The 24452-nt window shown below is 37.2% G+C and overlaps 1 protein-coding gene across 2 annotated transcripts in view; it reads right to left on the reverse strand.

Annotated features, from left to right (window-relative positions):
- Positions 1–24452, reverse strand: part of ERICH2 (glutamate rich 2) — a 52434-nt gene that overhangs the window by 17698 nt on the left and 10284 nt on the right. Inside the window, exons 5-8 of one of the 2 annotated variants that reach the window (XM_023543057.2) lie at positions 19672–19746; positions 16266–16414; positions 8572–8756; positions 228–285 (exon numbers count right to left, since the gene is read on the reverse strand). In XM_023543057.2, coding sequence (XP_023398825.2) covers positions 228–285; positions 8572–8756; positions 16266–16414; positions 19672–19746 — 467 coding nt within the window. The remainder of the gene's footprint in view (positions 1–227; positions 286–8571; positions 8757–16265; positions 16415–19671; positions 19747–24452) is intronic. The other variant, XM_064287012.1, reaches the window with a different exon arrangement.

The raw sequence follows: 24452 nt of genomic DNA on the forward strand, positions 1-24452 counted from the left end.
CAGTGCCTAGAACAGAGCCTGGCACATGCAGGAGCTCAAATATTTGTGGAATAATTACATGTTATGTAAGGTTGACTACTGTGTTACCTGACACTTCCTTATGCTTTCTTTAAAGACATACAGTTACTAACCCATTATCAGGAGGGTAAAGAATCTGACTTATTTTTCAATGGTGGGCATTAGTCTATAGACTAAGATTGGAAAACATAAAAATATTTTATACTTACTCATCTGACATAATTTTTTCGCCAGATGGTAGTCTCGGTCCATTTCTGCTCTCAAGAACTGGAAAACATTAAGAAATTCTTTGGATAAGTTGTTTCAGACAGAATTTAAATGTCAGTTATGAACACCCTAGAAAATATCCCATTAATGATTATTTTGTTTTTAATATTTACACAGTTTTCCAGGAGTGAGTCTCTAATCAATCATCAAGGATATTTAAGGACCTCTTTGCAACTTGTCTACTAACCAAAAGGTTAGTGGTTACAACCCACCCGGCCTCTCCAGAGGAGAAAGACTGGAGATCTGCCCCTGTAAAGGTTAAGGCCTAGAAAAGCCTACCGGGCAGTTCTACTCTGTCACATAGGGTTGCTATGAGTTGAAATCTACTGGATGGCACGTAACAACAACAACAACAATAACATGGCAAGGTAAGAGGGGCATTAGTGTTTCAGTGGTAGACTTCTTGCCTTCCATGCAGAATGTAAAATCCACAAGGTTTGATTCCTGGCCAATGTGCCTCATGTGCAGTTGCCACCCACCTGTTAATGGAGGCTTGAATATTACTACAATGCTGAACAGACTTCTGCAGAGCTTCCAGACTAAGAAAGACTAGGAAGAAAGGTCTGGTGGTCTCTTCTGAAAATCAGCCAATGAAAACCATATGAATTATAATGGTCCAATCTGCAACCGATGGTGGGGATGGTGGAGGACTGGGCAGTGTTTTGTTCCACTGTGCATGGAATCACCAAGTCTGGTACTAACTTGCCAGCAGCTAACGGCAACATGGCAAGGTAACATGGAATAAGTATGATACTTTCTGCTTTTCTGCGGTCATACTGTATATGTACTACCTAGCAATTTGAGAATGAGCAGGTTGATTCAACTGGCTGGGATAGTAAAGACAATCACTTTATATTAATATCTCTTTGGTTCAGATTCAGCCTTCATTTGTGAACTTAGTCTATAATTACCTTGAAAACTGTTGGAAAAAAAAAGTTAGACTTACAACTATGCTTATTCAATATTTTCCAGCATTGTTTTTATATCATCTAGTTTTTTTAAATACTATTTTTATTATATTTTTATTGTTACAAGTAATACTTTTTTTGTATGCATGAAAATTAATTTTAAATTTCCTCTCTGTGCTCAATTAAAAAGTACCTATAGTTCTACCATCTAGAGACTTTATTTTTAACATTTTTATGTATATCCTTTTAGTATTTTTTCCATAAATGAACACATACAGGTTTATAAGAATCAGGATTATTCAGTAACTTTTAAAAAATAAACCATGCATCATGATCATTTTCTCTCCATGGCATTAAATATTCTTCTAAGCATTCTGCATCCCACCTTGGAGAGTGGTGTCTGGGGTCTTAAACGCTAGCAAGTGGCCGTCTAAAGAGGCATCAATTGATCTCAACCCACCTGGAGCAAAGGAGAATGAAGAACACCAAAGACATGAGGTAATTATGAGCCCAAGAGACAGAAAGGGCTACATAAACCAGAGACTGCATCGGCCTGAGACCAGAAGAACTAGATGGTGCTCGGCTACAACCGATGACTGTCCCGACAGGGAACACAACAGAGAACCCCTGAGGAAGCAGGAGAGCAGTGGGGTGCAGACCTCAAATTCTCATAAAAAGACCAGACTTAATGGTCTGACTGAGACTAGAAGGACTCCAGAGGTCATGGTCCCCAGACCTGCCGTTAGCTCAAGACAGGAGCCATTCCCAAAGCCAATGCTTCAGACATGAATTACACTGGACTATAAGTTTTTTTTTTTTTTTTTATAAGATAGAAAATGATACTGGTGAAGAGTGAGCTTCTTGGATCAAGTAGACACATGAGACTATGTGGGCAGCTCCTGTCTGGAGAGGAGATAAGAGGACAGAGGGGGTCAGAAGCTGGCCAAATGGACACAAAAATACAGAGTGGAGGCTAAGAAGTGTGCTGTCTCATTAGAGGGAGAGCTACTAGGAGTATATAGCAAGGTGTATATAAATTTTTATATGATAGACTGACTTGATTTGTAAACTTTCACTTAAAGCACAATAAAAATTAAAAAAAACTCTATACAGTACTTTTTACTTGTTTAGGCTACAATTTACTAAAATAATTGTGTATTATTAGCTAGATCGCTTTCATCAAAAATAAAAACTATACTTTGAAGATTATTCTTGCTTGTGTGCACCATATTCTGAAGCATATGCACGAACACTCATTTCCCCCATGCAACAGATGGAGCATGAAGTCATACAAGAGAGATACTTCTCACACATTTCCAAATATTTGATCAATACCCAGGAACTATTTTAAGAAATAGTTCTCTGCCAGCTTTCTCAGTTTCTCCCCACAGGTACTGAATTGCTTTTTTCTAATGTACATAAACTCTCCTAGAGACTTTTCTATAAATCATCACAATCCTACATTTCATCACAATTCTCACTCACATATTAACAAATGCTCTGTTCAACACATGCAACAGAATTCTCTTCTACTTTTAAAATCTGTTCCTGTCTGAGGTTGTCTTCATTTTCATCCCAGTTTGTGGTTTTCTTCCATATTAATTATGATATCTAGTAGTTTATCTTTTTTTTTTTTCTAGATAACCGGTTCTTGAATTGACATATTAACTTGGTTTCTACTTTAACTCACCTCAGTTTCTTTAATGATTTTTTTTCTTGTTTTCTTTATGTTTGCTTCGCTCTTTTTCCAGTTTCCAGCACTAATATTTAGGTCATTCATTTTCACACTTCCTTGAATCATCACCATCACCATCACCATCATCATCATTACCAAGGTATTTGAAGCTTTAATTTCTTAAAAGTTTCAATATTCAGTGCTGTGGTTACTACTTTCTAAATAGTTTGTTTTCCTTTTTAACTCAAGAGTTATTGGGACAATATCTTTTAGTTCTAAGTGGTTTTAACTTATTATTGTTACATTTTTGTTATTAACGTCTAGCTTAATTGATCATGGTTAGAGAATGTGACCTGTTTATATTTTAAAAATCTTTTTAGCATGTAACTTCTGCATATATTTAGGAGAGAATAGTATAAAGGAACCTATGTACCCAATTCTCAGCTTCAAGAATTGTGAACATTTTGCCAATCTTGTTTCATCAATGTTACCATGCATTCTTTAACCATTTCCTCGACTATTTCAAAGTAGTTCACAGATACTATATTATTTTATTCATAAATACTTTGCTATGTATCACTTTAAAATAAAAGCACAACCACAATATTGTTATCACACCTAACAAAATTAACAAGAATGTATTAATACCATCTAATAAGAACCATTATGTTAATACTAGTATCAGAAGAGAAGGAGTATATAATCAATTTTAAAGGTTCTTTGCGTTGAACTATTTTTTGCTATTGTTAATATAAAATATATTTCATTTTAACAGTTCAAAACTCAGTCAAAGTAGAAATTCATGCAATGAAGATTTAGCCAAAGTCCTTCAAGAGAATTATTTAAGACCACAAAAATTAACCTGAAGAAAGGCTAAAAACTTTTGGTCCTATATTAAGTTATTTGTGACATTCAAAATAAAGAGATGGTTAACAACCAAACATAAAACGTGAACTTTGATGGGATCCTGAATAGGAAAAAAAGTTGAGCAACAAAAAAACATTTTAAAGGCAAACTGGAAACTTGAATTTGGACTGGATACTATATGAAACTGGGGACTATATTAAATTACAGAATTAGTGTTAATTCTCTTAGGGGTGATAATGGCATAGCCATTACATTGAAGAATTAAATTATTCTTAGGAGACTCAGGCTCAAGTATTAGGGGAGAGATAGTTTATGATTTCTGCAATTTACTTTCAGATAGTTCATCCAAATATACATGTGTGTACACCTTATCAATCAAAGGAGAGAGAGAACACAAATCTAGCACAGTGTCAATAAGTGGTAAATCTAGGTAAGAGTATACAGGTGTTTCTTGTTCTATTTGTTCAACTTTTCTCTAGGTTTGAAATTTTTCAAAATAAAAATGGGATGCGTTCTGAAAACAAAAGATCTTTAGCACAGGGACAGCACAACATATGAAAATAAGCAAACTCATATTGTTCAAATGTTTTTTTCTTTGTCTTTTTTTTAAATTGTACTTTAGATGAAGGTTTTATGACATTGGCTAACAACCCCACAAAACGTCAACTCTCCATTCTCAACCTTGGGTTCCCTATTACCAGCTTTCCTAACTCCTAGTACTTGTCCCTGGGCTGGTGTGCCCCTTTAGTCTAGTTTTGTTTTATGGGCCTGGTGAACCTCAGAAGTGACTTCATTACTAAACTAAAAGGTTGTCCAGGGGTCATACTCTCAGGATTATATTGTTTGAATTTTTATATGAAAACGAATTCATGGATTACTTTTATAATTAAATGTCAAAAAAGTAAAAGAAGAGAAAGCAAATGAGCAACTCAGGCAATTTGGTTATGGCAGATAAGGCCTTTGAATGCTCCATAATTCATGAATGATTTAGATGTATAGTCAACGGAAAGATTAGTTATGTGAAATTTTTCCAACACTTAGTATCAATTTTTTTCTCTTGTTAAAAGCACCTTATACAATTAGAGAAGTTTCAAAATTTCCTACATCTGCTTTATTATAGAAGGAAAAAATAGTAAATATTTCTGATTTTCTCATACGATTCCATGGCTAGCATTTGGGTTAAACTGCCTAAGAAAGCAAGCATGTTAGCATTCTCTATGAGCTAAAAATCGAATTGAGGCTTCTGGCAGTGACAGAGTGAAAGAGACCAGATTTACTCTTCCTTCTTAACCAGAAAACTGGACAAAATGTATGCAACAACAGTTTTCAGACACTGGGCAATAAGTATCACAGCACAGCGATCTCAGAGAAAAGGAAAACAAACAAGGTGAGTCCTACAATTGCCTCAACTTACTACTTAGAGGCAGTTTCCAGGCTGTAGACAGAGAGAGAGAATCCCAACAGAGACCAGTGATCTCTCTGAGTTGAAATTACAGAATTTGGAGTCCAGAGAGGCCAAGGTAGCTACAATTTGCAAAGAGAAGGCAGCTGCATGAAGAGAGAAAGAGAGCTCCAGTGATCTGCAAAGTATCTCAGTAAGTCTTTGGCTGGCACTGATTTGCACATGAGTGTGAAGAAACTGAGGGTGGGCAAAGAATCCCTAGAATAAGTAGACACAACAATGACCAGACCTCACACAGGGCTGAAAAGAGCTCAGGTTCCCACCAACCAGTTTGAAAGACCTCCTAATACACATAGCATTATGAAGCATCTGCATAAGGGTTTTATCGTATCTCTACTATAACAGTGTCTCTATACTATAAAGGCTGTTTTGAATCCCCCTTAACAAAGCTTAAATGCAAAGTTCAAAAAGAGAAACCTGATTCCAAGTAACTTAATTGTACCCCAGAATAAAGTCCAACAACATTTAAATAAAAAATTTTAAAAAACTACCATCTAGGAACATAAAATTTACAATGATTGGGATTCAGTAAAAAATTACCAGCTATGCAAAGAAGCAGGTAACTACGAACCATAAGCAGAACAAAACTCAAATAATAGAAAAAAACAACTGACAAAGAAGATAGAATAATAGACAAAGTGCTAAAATAGTCATTATAAATATATACCATATGTTCAAGAAAACAGATGAAAACATGAACACGATGAGGAGAGAAATGAGATATATATTTAAAAATTTTAAATAGAAGTTCTAGACAATGGAAAGAAAGTCCAGACTGGGAGGCAATTTTTGCAAAACATGTATCTGATTAAAAAAAAAAAAAAAGAACTTGTATTCAAAATACACAATTTTTCAAACTCAATAATAAGAAAACAAACAATCCAATTAAAAACTGGGCCAATGATATGAACAGATACCTCACCAAAGAAGATATACAGATGGCAAAGAAGTATATGAGAAGATGCTAAACATCATGTCATTAGGGAATTACAAATTAAAACAATAATATAATACCACCATATACTTATTTAAAAAAAAAAAAAAAGGCTAAAATCCCAAAACCTGACAATACCAAATGCTGGGGAAGATGTGGAACAACAGGAATGTTCATTCATTGCTGGAGGGAAGGTAAGGTGACAGCCACTTTGGAGGACAGTTCCGCAGTTTCTTATGAAGCTAAACATAGGCCTACCTTACCATGTGATCCAGCAGTTGTGCTCCTAGGTATTTACCTGACTGAGCTAAAATTTATATCTACCCCAAAATTTGCACATGAATGTTTATGGCAACTTTATTCATAATTCCCAAATACTAATCAAGATGTCCTTCAAAAGGTGAATGGATAAACAAACCATGGTAAAGCCATACAATGAAATATAATTCAGCAATAAAAAGAAATGATCTATCAAGGCAAAAAAAAAGATATAAAAGAACCTTAAATACATTTGGCTCAGTGAAAGAAGCCAGTCTGAAAAAGCTATACACCATATGATTCCAACTATATGACATTCCGGAAAAGGCAAAACTATAGAGACAGTTGAAAGGTTAATGGTTGCCAGGGGGTTGGGGTGTGGGGGTAGGGATGAATAGGTGGCACATAGGGGATTTTTAGAGCAGGGAAACTATTCTGCATGATACTGTGATGGTGGATACATGACATTATGCATTTGCAAAACCCACAGAACTGTACAACACCAAGAGTGAACCCTAATGTAAACTATGAACTTTAGTTAACAATAATGTATCAATACTGGTTCATCAATTGTAACAAATGTACCACAATAATGCAAGATGTAATAATGGGGGAAACTGAGTGCAGGAGAGAGAAGGTATATAGGAACTCTATTTTATCTGCTCAATTTTCTATAAACCTAAAACTGCTCTAAAAATAAAGCCTAATAAATAAGTAAACAGGCTATCAGTAACCTTTGGGACAATATTAAGTGGTCTAACATGAGTAACTGAATTCCAGACGAAGAGGAGGAAGAGAAGTCAGATAAAATTTTTGAAGAATTAATGGTTGAATATTTTTCAAACCTGATGGAAACTATAAACAAATTCAAGCATCTCAATGAATAGAGAAAACCTGAAGAAAACCACACCAAGACACAGCATAATCAAATTACCAAAAATGATAGAAAAATTTTTTAAAAGGCAGACAAAACGACACATTATATACAGATGAATTACTGTACACATCTCATCTGAAACTATGCAAGCTACTAGACAATGGAGCAATTTTTTGCAGTATTAAAAAACAAACAAAAAGGTCAACAAAGAATTTTATGCCCAGCTATCTTATCTTTAATAAATGAAAATAAATTTAAGAGTTTTCCAGACAAGCAAAAGCTGAGAGAATCCATTACCATCACAAAACATTACAAGAAATATTAACAGAAGATTTTCCAGGAAAAAGAAAAATATCAGATGGAAATCTGGATCCACACAAAGGTATGAGGAACACCAGAAATGGTGTATATGCAGGTAAATAAAAAAAGACTGTTTTCCAATTTTTAAAAATATTTTTAACAGGTGAGTGACCACTTAAAAATAACATATTGTGGGGCTTATAACATATGTAGAAATATATGACAACAATATTACAAAGGATGAGAAGGTGGAAATGAAAGTGTACTGTTATGAGGTTCTTTTAACATATATGAAAGTATACAATATTAGGTGAAGGTAGGCTGTAATACCACAACCGGTGAGGCAAAATTGTTTTGTTCTCCACAGAATTAACAGTAGATGTTTAGGTATATTTTTTAGTGTGATATTTCAGGCTTCAGTGCATTTGCACATGCTGTCCCTATACCAAGAACACCCTTTACACTTGTTTACCAGATGAATTCCTTCACTTCCATCTTCTCTCAAGTTTCTAAGCCTCTACTCACATCTCTTCCTCGAATAATCTTCCCTTTATCCCCTGTTCCTTCTTCTTTTCCCAATCCATCAATTAATCCTCCCTGCTCCTGGAGAACACTGTAAATATTTTTTCTAGCATGTATTTCATTGCATATATACGTGTGGCTGTTAGTTCTCAAAGGCAAAGACATGCCTTATTTACCTCTATATCCCCAGCAACTAGCATGGTGCTAATTATGTGGACAGTATTCAATGAAGGTCACCTAAGAGTTTCATACCAAAGCTTCTCTTACTCTGCCTCTGCCTTACCAGAACCCTGTATGTCACTTTCAGAGTTATCTTTCACCTCTCACCTGGCAAAAGTAGCAAGAAAGATGAGTAGCCAGGTAAGCATCTGTATGTGGGCAAGCCTTTTCACTTTTTTTTTTTTTTGTCTTCAAGGCTGTATACAATTTAGTTATTTACATATTTTTAGATTTCTTAAATTATAATGCACAAGTAAAACTTACTTCGGCCATTAACTCTAATGGGGCACGAGTAACTTTATTAGGGTTACTGTTTTCATCATCTTTGTCACTGGTATCATCTTCCCCATCGTCATCTGTTGATTCTGACAATTTATCATTAGTGTCCTGAAGGCAATACTTGTTATTTTTCTCCTGTTTTGCAATGATCGGATCTTTGCCCACTGTACCTAAAACAGAATAAAATAGCATAATTTAAGTCAATAAACACTGAAAAGTCCAGAAATTAAAAATGGTTACTCCTAAGTTATGACATAATATACATGTTTAACATATGGCTTTCTGCTCTGGAGTTATTTTTTTTATGACTAAAGAGCCCTGCAATACACTTAGCTCATTTCCGTTTCCAAAAAAAGGTAACAAAACTGCCAATGACAGAGGAAAAACCTCCAGCAATATCTCTGAGCTGATGTTAGTGCTAATTGTTTTGTACCTGAAATTTTAATAAAGGGCAAATAATTTTGTTTGGCAAAAATAAATTAATGCCAACGGGTTTTGTTTTGTTTTGTTTAATCTATCTCCAGAAATATATTTCCCAAGTTGGTCTTACAGAAAGGTAAATGCTGTAGTAAATAAAGAGCTTGAAAAGTTAGGAGTAAGACTGGAGAGGCTAAAAAATAATTCTTCTTAAGCGATTCAGTCAATATTTGGATATATGAGAATAAAGTCATTTCTCTCTCTTTTTCTACATGCACACACACACACACGCACACTAAGAAGAGATAAACTTAAAGTATTTTGGATATAACCAAAAGTTACATAACATTTCAAATGATTTTTTATAATGTCAACCCATAGTACTTATGATCAAACACAGATGACAGCAAAATAAAGAACAAGCACTACTGACTGCCCATTCGGTGCCCAGCACTATGCAGAGTCCCAGGAACACAAAAGTGAACAGACAGCCCTTGACCTAAGGGTACACACTCACGCTCTAACTGGGGAATCAGAAACGCAATGGGTAATTATAAAACAGCATGGAAGTACAGTGACAGAGATGTGCACTAGGTAAATGGGAGAACAAAGGAGGACCTCATCCCAGTCTCAGGAGTAGTCAGGAACTGTCCATTGTGAGTAGACCAGAGTTTCTCCAAGGAGAGGGGACAGCATGAGCCAATGCAGAAACAAGTGTGTGTGCATGGCACTCCAAGTACTTTGGTGTTGTTTAAGGGCCAAGTTGGGGCTGAAATCGTGGCAGATATGACTGGATGGGCAGATAGGAGCTAGCCGGATAATGGAGAGTCTTGTGAGTCAGCAACCATGGAGTTAGGTCTTTATCTTATGAATAAGTTGGATACTAATGAAAGATTTTCAGCAGGAAAAACGTGAGGTCAAATCTGCATTTCTGAAAAAACTTTCAACACAGGGTTGAAAGTATTTTTGAGGGGGGACAAAAATGGGGAGCAAGGAGAGAGGTTAGAGGTCTCTTTAAAAAGTCCAGATGAGAAATGATTAATGTGGTAAATGATAAGGGGCCGTGGTAACAGGGATGGAGAAGAGGGTCTAGATTAGAGAAATATTTAAGAGGTAAAATCTCCATGGCACAATCTTTTGGAACATTTTTCAAACTTCAGTACATAGTATCTTTATCCATTTTGCCATTTCTGAGTATCGCCTATACTATTTATTTGGTATTTTTCTTTGAATCCCTTTACTTTTTGAACTTACACAATTTTGCCGGATCATAAATATCATCAGCCATGAAACTGATGGATGTATTAATAATCATTATAATAATAAATTTACTATATGCCATCATTCTTCTGAATACTTTACATATATTAACCAATTTAATTCTCTCAGCATTCAAATGGGGTGGGACTATTTTTATTCCCACTTATAGATGAGAAAATTGAAGGACAGGGAGGTTTAATAATTTGCCCGACCTGACAGCTAGTAAATGGTAGATCTGGAAGTCAGTTTGGTTCCAGAGTCCATATTCTTAACCATATTCAATTACTTTTTTTCTAACATACGTTAAAATAATACACTACTACTATCTTAAAAAAAAAATTACCATGTGTCTCCTAAAATCAACTCTTTGGGAAACACTGATCTGGTGGGTGAGCTTGCTGACTCCTTTGGCTTCATAGAGGTCTTTCACAATTTCAAACTGAACTTATATTACACCCACCCCTTTCTTGTAGGATTTTGAGTGCCTGGAAAGTCTTGTGAGATGCCCTCTTTGATGAGAGTGTTGCCATGAGCTACTCTAAATAACGTAGAATAACTTGTGTGAGGAAGAAGAAAATGAGAAAATCTCAGAGAGCTGGAGAGATGAAAATGTTAAGAAAACACAGTCCGGAAAAAAAAAAAAATTGGAAAAACTCCCGACTCTGAAATAAAGTGCTACCCTGAAAAGGGATACCAAGTACTTCCAAGAGTAGGATGGCTGGGCTGTTAGGCCATCTACCTGCCTCTGTTTCATTTATGGTCTCCATCAGCTCACAACCACCCTGATCTTCCAGTGTGTACCCAGCCTGTTCACTGACTCATCACACTGATGTCATCAGGAGAAGGTCATAATAGAGAGTTAGGGAGTTCATGTGATGCCAGGAGAACCTCTTCATTCATTTCACAGATACAAAGTGGTCCTCTCCCCAGGAGTCTTTTATTTAAATTATACCATTCATCACAACCTGCAATTATTTTGCTTATTTTCTATTATTTATTGTTATGGACTGAACTGTGTCCCTCCCCCCCCGCCCCGCCCCCAAATATGTGTTGTAAACCCTAACCCCTGTAGTGGTTAAAATCCTATTTGGGAATGGGTTTTCTTTGTTGTGTTAATGGGACAACATTAGTATTAAAAACAAAAAACTGTTGCCTCGAGTCAATTCAGACTCAGCGACCCTGTCAGACAGAGCAGAACTGGCCCATGGGGTTTCCAAGGAGCAGCTGGTAGATTCCAACTGCCACCAGGTCTCTAGTATTAGTATAAAAAGTATTAGTATAGGTGTGTCTTAAATCAAAGTCTTTTGAGATATAAAATATTAAACAAGCAAACTAGCAAACAGAGATGGAGGAAGAGAGATGCCAAGCCACATGAAGACTATCCAGGACCAGAAGCTCAAAAGAGACAAGGACCTTCCTCCTGAGCTGACAAAGTCTTCCTCTAGAGCTAGCACCCTGAATTAGGGCTTCTAACCACCTAAACTGTGAGAAAATAAACTGTTTGTTAAAGCCACCCACTGGTACTATTTGTTACAGCAGCACTAGATAACTAAGACAGAATTTGGTACTGAGAAATGAGGGTGCTGCTCTAAAACACTTAAAATGTGGAAGTGGTTTTGGAATTAGGTAATGGGTGGAGGCTGGAAGAATTTTAAGGTGTTTTTTAGTAGTAAAAGCCTAGATTGCCTTGAAGAGACTGTTGATAGAATTATGGACGCCAAAGGCAATCCTGCTGAGGACTCAGAAGGAAGTGAGGAGAGCCACAGTAAAAATCTCTATCATCTTAGTGAATTCATGGTGCCACCAACAGAATGTGCTAGACATGTATTCATCAAATGTGCTTCTGGTGAGGATTTAGAAGGAAATAACGAACATGTGATTGGACAATGGAGGGTTTTTACGCAGTGGGAAAGAATTTATCTGACTTATGTCCAAATGTTTGGTGGAAGGTAGAGCTTCTAAGGGATGAACTCGGGTATCTGGCTGAGATTTCTAAGCAAGATCTTAAAAGGGCTGTGTGGTTTTTCTTTACCATCTATAGTATAATGTGAAAGAGGTGGACTTAAAAATGAACTGTGCAAAATAAAAATAAAACTTAAAGGTTTGAAAAATTCTGTTGTACAATATATGTTCTAGAATTTTCACCAAGGACATGGCTACAAAATCTTTTGTTAAAGAGATTAAACCTGTGACTAATGGATCTAACCAACTACCACAGCAGGAAACCCGTGAGCTAAGATTGAAGGAGGCGGAGATAGGATGAAAGGAAAGGAAGCTGTTTGCCCCTTGGAATGCTCCAGGCAGGAAATGGACCAAAGGAGCTACATATGTTGTCCTCCAAGAAAAGAAAAGGACCATCCCCGGAGCAGTTTGAAAATTAGCAGAACTGTTGGAAGGAGCACAGGAAGCAGGGCTGCCTTAGTTTCAATGGGTGCAATCACAGCCTCCTAGGTTTCAGAGTCAGATCTCCGCCAACTCAGTTCTGGAGCGTGGGGCTGCCATGCCCAAAGGTCAAGATGATGGGGCCACCACCCAAAGCTGAGGGGGTGGGGTTGCCATGCCCAAGGGGCAGGAGAATGTAGCTTACCAGGGCCAAGGGTGTGGGGTCATGACTTGGACTAGGAGAACAGGGCCGCCCAAAGCCAACAGAGCAGGGTGGTCATCCCAGTGGGCTTGGAAGGTGCGGATGAAGCCCAGGGCCCAGAGGACTCCGCCCAGAATCTAGAGGGAATGGCCACCACCCAGACTCTAGAGGGTAGGGCCATTGCCCAGACAGTCCCAGAGACAAAAGGATTATTTTCAAGTCTTGAGTGTTAACATTAGTTTCTTTTGCTAGGTTTTAGACTTGCATGGTGCCCATTATCCCTTCTTTCAACCCAATTTCTCCCATTTTTAATGGAAACATCTACTTTGTGCCTGTTCTACCACTGTTGTTTGGGAAGGGATAACTTGTATTTTAGATTTCACAGGTTCACAGATGAAGAGGAATTTTGCCCCAGGATGGAATACATCTAAAGTCTCACCCATATTTTAGATAATTCAGAAAACAAGATTTTGGACTTGAAATTGATTAAGACTTTTGAGACGATGTTATGGGGTGAGTATGTTTTGCACATGGGAAGAACGTAAACTTTGGGAGGTCAAAGCATAGAATGTTATACATCCCCCCAAAAAACGTGTTGTAAATCCTAACCCCTGTAGTGTTAAGGAGCCCTGGTGGAGCAGTGGTTAAGTGCTCAGCTGCTAGTCAAAAAGTCAGCAGTTTGAACCCATGCCTCAGGAAAAAGATGTGGCAGTCTGCTCCCGTAAGGAGTTATAGCCTTGGAAACCTGTGGGGCAGTTCTACTCTGTCCTGTAGGGTCACTATGAATCGGGACCAACTTGAGGGCAATGGGTAGTAGTTATAATACCATTTGGGAATGGGTTTTCTTTGTTATGTTAATGAGACAGAATTAGTGTAGGGAGTGTCTTAATCTCTTCTGATATTGATTGATACTTATATTGATAATATAAAACAGATTAAATAAGCAAGCAAGCAAGCAGAGATGGGAAAACAGAGATGCCAAGCCATATGACGGTCACCAAGAAACAGAAACTCAAAAGAGACAAGGACTAACAACAAAAAGAACCCAATCATAAAATGAGCAAAGATGTGAACAGAAATTTCACTGAAGACAACATTCAAATGGACACCAAACACATGAAAAGATGTTCAATATTAGTCATGTTGCATTAGCCATCAGAGAGATGCAAATCAAAACCACAATGAGATACTATTTCACTACCACTAGGATGGCTGAGATAAAAACAGAAAATAACAAATATTGGTGAGGATGTGGGGAAATGAGAACCCTTATCCACTGCTGTTGGGAATGCAAAATGGCACAGCTGTTGTGGAAAACTATGGCAGTTCCTCAAAAAACTAAAAATAGAACTACCATAACCAAAAAAACCCAACCCATTGCCATTGAATCGATTCTGACTCATAGCAAGAACTACCATATGACTCAGCAATTCCATTCCTAGGTATATACCCAAAAGACTTGGAAGCAGAGACTCAATACAGACTTGTACACCAGGTGTTCATTGCAGCACAATTCACAATAGCCAAAAGGTGGAAAAAACCTAAATGCTCATCAACAGATGAGTGGATGAACAAAATATAGTACATACACACAACAGAATACTACTCAGCTAGTAGGAGAAATGAAGTCTTGATACATGCTACAACATGGATTGAGTTTGAAGACATTATGCCGAGTGAAAGAGTCAATGACAAAAGTACAAATATTGTATGTCCTCACTTACATAAAAAGACAAGAAAAGGCAAATGTACAGACACCAAAGTTTATTAGCAGTTACCAGGTATAGGAAGGAAGGGGGAAGAGTGGTTAACAGGATGAAAAACATATAAATTAAGGGTAGGGTTGTACAGCCAATTATTGTAATTAGTGTCAAGAAGTTGTACACCTGTAAAAAGCTGTATTGGCCAAAGTTATATAGTAGCTATACTTACAACAATGACAAAAAAAAAAGAGTAGTTGCTGAGGTTGCTTATGTACAACCAAACACCTTATTGGATTTGGTTCCTTCGTTTGGAGGTTTAGGGTCATAGTTTCATAGGACATCCCAGTTAATTGGCCTAATAATGTGTTTAGTGTTTCTGTTCCACCTTCTAGCTCACTGCTTAGTGTCTGGGGTCTTAAGAGCTTGCAAGTGGCCATCTAAGGCATAACAGTTGGTCTTTCTATTCCCCTGGAGCAACAGAGGAAGAAGGACAGTCAAGAATAGGAGGAAGATATGGAATGTGTGGCTAATTGCCTCCATGAACAACTGTCACCTTTGCCATGAGACCAGAAGAACAGGATGGTGTCCAGCTTCTATTACTGAACATTCTGATCAAGGATTCTATAAGAAAATCCTGGTCAAAAGGGGGAAAATGCAGAACAGAACTTTAAATTCTCATGGAAGTCAGTCTTTCTAGAGCCATGGTGGCTGGATGAACCCCTGAAACTACTGCTCTGAGATAAACTTTAATCCAAAAATGTCCCCTGAAGTCTTCTTAAAAGCAAATAACAGTTTAGCTTAACTAGGAAAAAAATGTCTGCCTTGGGCATTATGCTCTTTCAAGAACTATCTATAGGGGATCAAATGGACAATAGCTATTCAAAAGATTAGATAGGAATCTTAGGGGGCAGTGAGTTTATGTTACCGGGGGAGGAACAACTCAGAAAAAGAGGGTGAAAATGGTTGCACAACTCAAAGAGTATCATCAGTCACTGAATTGTACATGTAGATATGGTTGAATTGGTTTATATTTTGTTGTGTATACTCTCAACAAGAAAATAAATAAATGCAATGAATGTGAACTTAAAAAATAAAGTGAATTTTTTCTTAAATATTCACTCAATATTTAAGAAAAATAAAAAAATAAGGAACTTCTTCTAGAGCGGACAGAGAGAGAAAGACTTCTCCTGGATCTGGCACCCTGAATTTGGACTTCTAGCCTTCTAAACTGTGAGAAAATAATTTTTCTGTTTGTTAAAGCCATCCACTTATTGTATTTGTTATAGGAACACTGGATAACTAAAATATTTGTTTTTTCTTTTTAATAGTTTGTTGTCTATCTCTCACTAGAATGTAGACTTCGTAAAGGTAAAGACCTTACCTATTTTGCCAACTACTGTATCCAGTTTCTAAATCAGTGTCTGGTACTCAATAAATAGTTTTTGAATGAGTGGAACCTGTTAATGTTTTCATAGGTACTTTAACTCATTCTAGAATTTAATAACCTATCACTATCATTTTATGAAATGTATATCATAGATCCCACACCTGGCTGCCTATCAGAATCATCTGGTGCACAAATTTCAAAAAAATTACTGATTCCCATGGCCAGCCAATTCCAGACCTACAGAGCTGTTGACATCCCAGAGGTCATGGTGAAGGAAGGCTGAATTGTAAGCAGCAGTTACTGAATTAAATAAAACAAATAATATTACCTGTGCCTTCTTTTAAGAATGAAGACGACCACAGCTTAGACTGTAGATTTGTTAATGTATCTTTATTTCCAATACTCTTCGATGATACTCTATTTTCATTATTCTTTAAAGTGGCTTTATACTCAATATTCACTGAAGAGACTTCCCTCCTAAATGTTAAAGCAGATAGTGAAAAACAGAATATTTCCCTTGGTCACAATTCTTTTTATGCATTATACGAGTTCATTAACACACACACTTCATTCAACACACAACATGATTTAATATAAACACATACCAACAATAAACTAGCTAAAATGCAGTATCTTCTTTGTGGGGAAGTATTAAAAATAATTTTTACTGATGATTAAAATTCTATTTCTACCTTGAATTTGTCATTATGTCAAGATTCTTAGTATCTTTTCAAAGTTCCTAACATAGAGCATATAAGCAATCAGTTGGATGACAGTCCTTAGTATACTATTGTGATATGATGGAGTAAAAACAGTTAAGAAATACTAGCCTTGGGTTTTTGTTGTTGATTTGTTTTGAAATTTGTGAATCAATTCCTGCTACTGCTAAATACCACACCATGGAGAGAGTCCAACACTAATATTAACCCTTGGCAATAATATAAAATAGCTTATTTTTTCTTTATAAGTAGCCAAAATAAAAATGTATTAACTTTCCTTTTCACCCTTTAAGCCTGAAACAGCATGCTGATAAATAATGCATTGTGGCAAGGAATTCTCATGTGGTACACTCTGTCCACAAAGACAAGCACCCAGGCTTGCTGGGAAAAAGAACCCTAAGTTCATCTGCTGAGGTCTTGAGGATCTTTTAAGATGTCTCCTTTACCAAGTTTTTAAAAAATTCAATTAGTTGAAAGGACTAATGGATCTCAAGTACCACGGTCTCCACCAGCCTGGGCCCAGAAGAACTAGATGATGCCCAGCTACAACTACCAACCACTCTGACAGGGATTGCAATAGAGGGTCCTGGGCAGAATGGGAGAAAAACATAGAAAAAATTCAAATTCACACACACTCAAAAAAGACCAGACTTACTGGTCTGGCAGGGACTGGAAGAACCCCTGAGACTATGACCCCGGGACACCCTTTTAACTCAGAACTGAAGCCACTCCCAAAGTTCACACTTCAGCCAAAGATTAGACAGGTCTATAAAGCAAAAATTAACACACGTGAGGATTGTGCTTCTTAGTTCAATCATGTATAATGAGACCAAAAAGGCAACATCTGTCCAAAAGCAATGACAAGAAAGAAGGCAGGAAGGGCCAGGAAAAATGCACAGATGGAAATAGAGAATTGGGGTGTGGAAGGGGAGAGTGTTGACACATTGTGGTGATTGCAACCAATGTCACAAAACAATTTGTGTATAAACTGTTCAATGAGAAACTAATTTGCTTTATAAAGTTTCACCTAAAGCACAATTTAAAAAAAAAAAATTGGGATAAATTCTAGTGCATTCCCACGGCAAAGAAAACTCAAATTGTCCTACAGTGGAAGAGGATCAACATGCTTTGCAAAGAACATATTATTAATTACTTCTTTTGAGAGTTTTGCATGTTATTTTATTGCTTCAACAAAAGAAAAGTTTCCCTAAATTCTCCTTTAAGCTCTACAGAGCATGAACAGATTTCTCCCTGGCCCCCAAGTGGAAATATGGATAAAAGAAATTGTAAATTAAAAAAAAAAAATTTCAACTTCTAGTTTGCATAAAACTCAAACCACACCCATTGCTGTTGAGTAGATTCCAACTCACAGCAACCCCACAGGATTTCCGAGGCTGTCAACCTCTACGGAAGTAGACTGCCACATCTTTCTCTTGCAGATCTGCTGGTGGTTTCAAACTGCCGACTTTTCAGTTAGCATTTGATTGAGCCATCAGGGCTCAGTTTGCATGGAAAGATACAAAAAGATGTAAAGTATTTTCCCCCTAAATTATGGTTGCTCCATTTTTTTCCCCCATTGAGATGTGAATCCAGAATATTAGCAGTTCAATTAGTGGGTCTTGTGCACTGATTTAGCAAATAGGCTGAACGGCTTGTTCAATACTATGGGAGGAAATAAGAATCTTCACATACACAGACAGACAGACAGACACACACACACCCCTGTATATGCTGCTAAAGCAAAACCCCTCTCTAGAAATGAAAAATGCACAAAGATGATTTACATTTTTTGTGCCTCTGCCTTCCGCTCTTTTCCAACTGTGAAAAAAAAGAATCCAAGAAGAAACTGTTCTTGAGAGAAGTTGAGAAATCACTTAAGTATTGAATTTTCAACCAAAAACCAAATCCACTGCTGTTGAGTTGATTCCGACCCATAGTGAGCCTGTATTTCCAGCATGGTAAATTTTCTACTATGCCACAGGTTGTCATGAATGATTATTAGAATTTATATGCTCACATCTGATCTAGATAAGAGAGCTTCAGTGCACTTTGCCTCCCAAATTACAGTATTTCATTGAATATAAGATCATTATCTATTTATTATAAGATATACCACGGTTTTATGTACCAATAAAAGAAAAAACAGCGCCAAGCAGCATGCCATCAATTGTAAGAGATGTTAAAATACGAAAAATATATGTATGCTTTAGAATCTATGAAATATGGCATTTATATATTCACTAAGCTATATCCTTAAGGAATGGAATTTGGCTGGTATAGTTCTGGTTATCTGAACAATTGGAAATACTTTTAATAATTTCAATGATATAAACATTGAGAAAGCCAACATACTCAATGGCCTGAAGACAAATGCAATGTTACTATTTGGAAGAAGTGAACGTGCCAGAAAAACACCTAGAAGTGAACTGACCAAATCATTATTTTAATAGTAAAATACATATTCTCTTTTTGCCCATTTCCTGTAGGCTTTGTCATAGTATCAGAGAATCGGAGGCCCAAAATTCAATCACCTCTTCAATTATAATCTATTGACTTCCACTTCAGAAAGTGACACTATTTATGGTAACAATGCCTCTGACCATTTAAGAAACACAGATAACTACTATTCTCTGAAAGATACTGTTCAACTTTAACTTAGTTACAATTGAGGAAAGATTCAAATTTTTGCTTTATGTAATAATATCATTTGGAAATGGAAGATATTTAATTTAGTGCCTATTAAAGTTATAAAGATTAGTCAGGTTAGATATTCCACTGGAATATATTTATGCTAAACCCATTGCTGTCGAGTCGATTCCGACTCATAGCGACCCTACAGGACAGAGTAGAACTGCCCCATAGAATTTCCAAGGAGCGCCTGGTGGAGAGGGTAGATAATGTAAGTTTTAGGATTTTTCCTTAGCATATTAAGAGAACTTTATACCTTCAACTTAATTTTGAAAATGATTTCTATTTGTCAAATATGTGCCTAAAAACAAATTAATTACAACTTACTTTTCTGAGAATGTCTTAGCTACATTTAGAGAGACTGGCGTTGTTGAGGTATAAGGTTTGCTTGCCAATCTTGGTCTGTATCCAAAAGAGGTGTTTAATTAAAATGTAAAAATGGGAAGAAAAAATAGCTGGTCATTCATTTTAGAAAAGATGATAAAATACATCATTATATAATAACATATAGGTACAATTTTCCACCCTCAGTAAAAGTCGAATGCTGTGGGTTTGTTTGCTTCAGACATTTACCCCCTTCATATCTTTAAGTATGCTTGAAAGCTTGACCAAAAAACCAAGAGATCAAAGGTCCAACACTGTCCACATTAAAGATGTACTTTACTTCTACTACAGAAAACAGTTTTTTAATTAAATGCAGTCTGCTGATAGACAAATCTTCCACACATGGGACCCACAGGGAAAAAATGTGGGCTTTGTGTGCACAGAAGTTTGAAACGCCTGGTTTATGCAATCCACATTCTCCCTGCAGCTGAGTCTGGAGAAAAGAATCAGAAGAAAAAGTCGCCTAGTTTTGCCTATCCCAACCTAGATAGGGCCTTTTGGCAAATCCCACTTGTCAGGCAGACTAGGGAGCCAGCAGGAAGGTAGGGGATAGGATGAAACTACCCGGAGAAAATGTCAGTTTTGCAGGTCAGTCACACTGTTCTCAAAAGAAAGGTTCCTTAAGATCTCTATTTTCCTACTTGATGATTTTTTTTTTTTTTTTCCAGGACTGGACTTGCTCACTTTCAACTCTGGGTAAGGTACCTGAGGGGATACAAAGCCACACACTTGTGAAGCTTATTGGCTACACTAGCCACCCCTGCTTCTCCCTCAAGCCAAAAAACAACCCAACCCAATCAACCAAACTGCAATTCGTCTTTGCAAGTGATTAAAGGGACTATGATCATTTTGCCTTCAAAAAAAAAAGCCATGCGATAAGCAGATGCAACTATTAACGAGATAACGAGAATAAGCTGTTACTGTGCTCTTTTATTCTGGCTCAAGTTGCGTCTGATATATCCCCAGGGTTTGACTATATTGGGATGTGGATTACCCCTTGTGCCAACTTTAACACTGTTTATCACAGTCTATGAATATTGGGACTCATGTACACAATAGTAACTTATTTTTGTTAATACTCTAATTATTATTACTATTGAAAGTTATATCTCATATTTCCCTCAAAGACAACTAAAATTTTCTTAGATTCTCTATTTATGTTTTCAACCATGTAATAAGATGTGCATGATTAAATACAGATTTATCTATTTAACGGGGCAGTTTTTTTCTGGCTGGCTATGAAATTTAATCTGAAATAAATATAGATCCTCTGTGATTGTTCAGCTACACCTTTTCTCTTTAATATAAAAATATGTATTTAATATATAATTTATAACAAAAGCCAAGCTAAGCTTTAATTTTAGCTTAGATAGTATGTGAATTAAAATACATGTTGCATAAGGTAGATTCATCCCAATGATATTCAGAATAAACCAAAATATCAGGTTTGAACAGAATCCCACCAGAGCAATACCTACCAACTGGATCTTACAAATGTGTTTTCTTTTAAATTTTATTTGCTGTTTTTGTTGAGAATATACACAGCAAAACATACATCAATTCAACGAGTTCTACATGTACAATTCAGTGACACTGATTACATTCTTCAAGTTGCACAACCATTTTCACCCTCCTTTTCTGAGTTGTTCCTCTTCCATTAACATAAACTCACTGCTCCCTAAGGTTCCTATCTAATCTTTCGAGACGCTGTTGTCAGTTTGATCCCCTATAGGTAGTTCTTAAAAAAACATAATGCCCAAGGCAAATATTTTTTACTAATTAAGCTAAACTATTATTTGCTTTTAAGGAGGCTTCAGGGGATATTTTTGGTTTAAGGTTTAAAAATTCTCTAAGGACAATAGTTTCAGAGTTCATCCAGCCTCCATGGCTCCAGAAAGACTGGATTCCATGAGAATCTGAAATTCTGTTCTGCATTTCCCCCCTTTTGACCAGGATTTTTCTATAGAATCCTTGATCAAAATGTTCAGTAATAGCAGCTGGACACCATGCCATTCTTCTGGTCTCATGGCAAAGGTGGCAGTTGTTCATGGAGGCAATGAGCCACGCATCCTCTATCTTTCTCCTATTCCTGACTCTCCTTCTTCCTCTGTTGCTCCAGGGGAATAGAAAGACCAATTATTATCCCTTCGATGGCTGCTTGCAAGCTTTTAAGACCCCAGGTACCATGCAATGAACTAGGAGATAGAACAGAAGCACTAAACACGTTATTAGGAAAATTAAGGCACAAATGTGTTTTACGATCAACTTTCCAACTGTAATTTTTCATAGAATAAATAATACAATCTTTTTTTCAGGAGGTAGGGCATGACTGTATCAGGAAGGGCTTTGATGAGTTATCATCAGAATCAGTGCCTTGAACAGAGTGGGTAAATACCTGCTTAATATTTAATGCTGCCACATGTCTGTCAGCTTGTTTGATATAGTACTGGAAGATGAGCCCCTTTCGGAAGGCACTCAAAAAACAACTGGGGAAGAACTGCCTCTTCAAAGTAGAGTCAACCTTAATGACGAGGATGGAGTCAAGCTTTTGGGACCTTCATTTGCTGACATGGCATGAATTGAAAGGAGAAGAAACAGCTGCAAACATCCATTAATTATCGGAACGTGGAACATACAAGTATGAATCTAGGAAAACTGGAAGTCGACAAAAATGAAATGGAATGCATAAATGTTGACATCCTAGGCATTAGTGAGCTGAAACGGACTAGTATTGGCCATTTTGAATGGGATAATCATATGGTCTACTATGCCAGGAAGGACAACTTGAAGAGGAATGGGGACGCATTCATCGTCAAAAAGAACATTTCAACCACTTTGAAGTGTGGCGTCTGGGGTCTTAAATGCTAACAAGCGGCCATGTAAGATGCATCAATTAGTCTCAACCCACCTGGATCAAAGGAGAATGAAGAACACCAAGGTCACACGATAACTATGAGCCCAAGAGACAGAAAGGGCCACATGAACCAGAGACTTACATCATCCTGAGACCAGAAGAACTAGATGGTGCCCAGCCACAACCGATGACTACCCTGACAGGGAGCACAACAGAGAACCCCTGAGGGAGCAGGAGAACAGTGGGATGCAGACCCCAAATTCTCATAAAAAGATCAGACTTAATGGTCTGACTGAGACTAGAAGAATCCCGGCAGTCATGGTCCCCAAACCTTCTGTTGGCCCAGGACAGGAACCATTCCCGAAGACAACTCAGCAGACATGGAAGGGACTGGACAATGCGTTGGAGAGAGATACTGATGAAGAATGAGCTACTTGTATCAGGTGGACACTTGAGACTGTGTTGGCATCTCCCGTCTGGAGGGGAGATGGGAGGGTAGGGAGGGTTAGAAACTGGGAAAATGGTCACAAAAGAAGAGACTGGAAGGAGGGAGCGGGCTGACTCATTGCGGGGAGAGTAAGTGGGAGTATGGAGTAAGGTGTATACAAGCTTATATGTGACTGACTTGATTTGTAAACTTTCACTTAAAGCACAATAAAAATTATTTAAAAAAAAACAAAACATTTTAAGAGCTATCCTGAACTACAACACTGTCAGAGATAGGATAATATCCATAAGCCTACAAGGAAGGGTAGTTAACATGACTATTATTCAAATTTATACACCAACCACTAAGGCCAAAGATGAAGAAATTGAAGATTTTTACCAACTTCTGCAGTCTGAAATTGATTGAACATGCAATCAGGATGCACTGATAATTACTGGAGATTGGAATGCAAAAGCTGGAAACAAAGAAGAAGGATCGGTAGTTGGAAAATATGGCCTTGGTGACAGAAACGATGCTGGATAACACATCACAGAATTTTGTAAGACCAATGACTTCTTCATTGCAAATGCCTTTTTTCACCAACATAAATAGCAACTATGCATGTGGACCTCACCAGGTGGAATACACAGGAATCAAATCCACTACATCTCTGGGAAGCAACAATGGAGAAGCTCAATATCATCGGTCAGAACAAGGCCAGGGGCCAACTGTGGAACAGACCATCAATTCCTCATATGCAAATGCAAGCTGAAACTGAAGAAAATTAGGACAAGTTGACGAGAGCCAAAGTACAACCTTGAGTATACACCACCTGAATTGAGAGACCATCTCAAGAATAGATTTGACACATTGAACACTAATGACCAAAGATCAGATGAGTTGTGGAATGACATCATACATGGAGAAAGCAAGAGGTGATTATAAAGACAGGAAAGAAAGAAAAGACCAAATGGGTGTCATTTGCTCTTGAACGTTGAGTAGCTAAAGCGAGAGGAATGATGAAGTAAGAATTCAACAGAAGATTTCAAAGGGGTGCTCAAGAAGACAAAGTAAAGTATTATAATGACATGTGCAAAGAGCTGGAGATGGAAAACCAAAATGGAAGAGCACACTCTGCATTTCTCAAGCTGAAAGAACTGAAGAAAAAATTCAAGCCTCCAGTTGCAATACTGAAGAATTCTATCGGGAAAATATTAAACGACTCAGGAAGCATCAAAAGAAGATGGAAGGAATACACAGAGTCACTATACCAAAAAGAACTGGTTGACGTTCAACCATTTCAGGAGGTACCATATGAGCAGGAACCAATGTTCCTGAAGAAAGAAGTCCAAGCTGCACTGAAGACATTGGTGAAAAACAAGGCTCCAGGAATTGATGGAATACTAGTTGAGATGTTTCAACAAACGAATGCAGTGCTAGAAG

Source organism: Loxodonta africana, chromosome 6 (genome assembly GCF_030014295.1).
Source record: "Loxodonta africana isolate mLoxAfr1 chromosome 6, mLoxAfr1.hap2, whole genome shotgun sequence".
In the NCBI taxonomy this organism is placed as follows: Eukaryota; Metazoa; Chordata; class Mammalia; order Proboscidea; family Elephantidae; genus Loxodonta; species Loxodonta africana.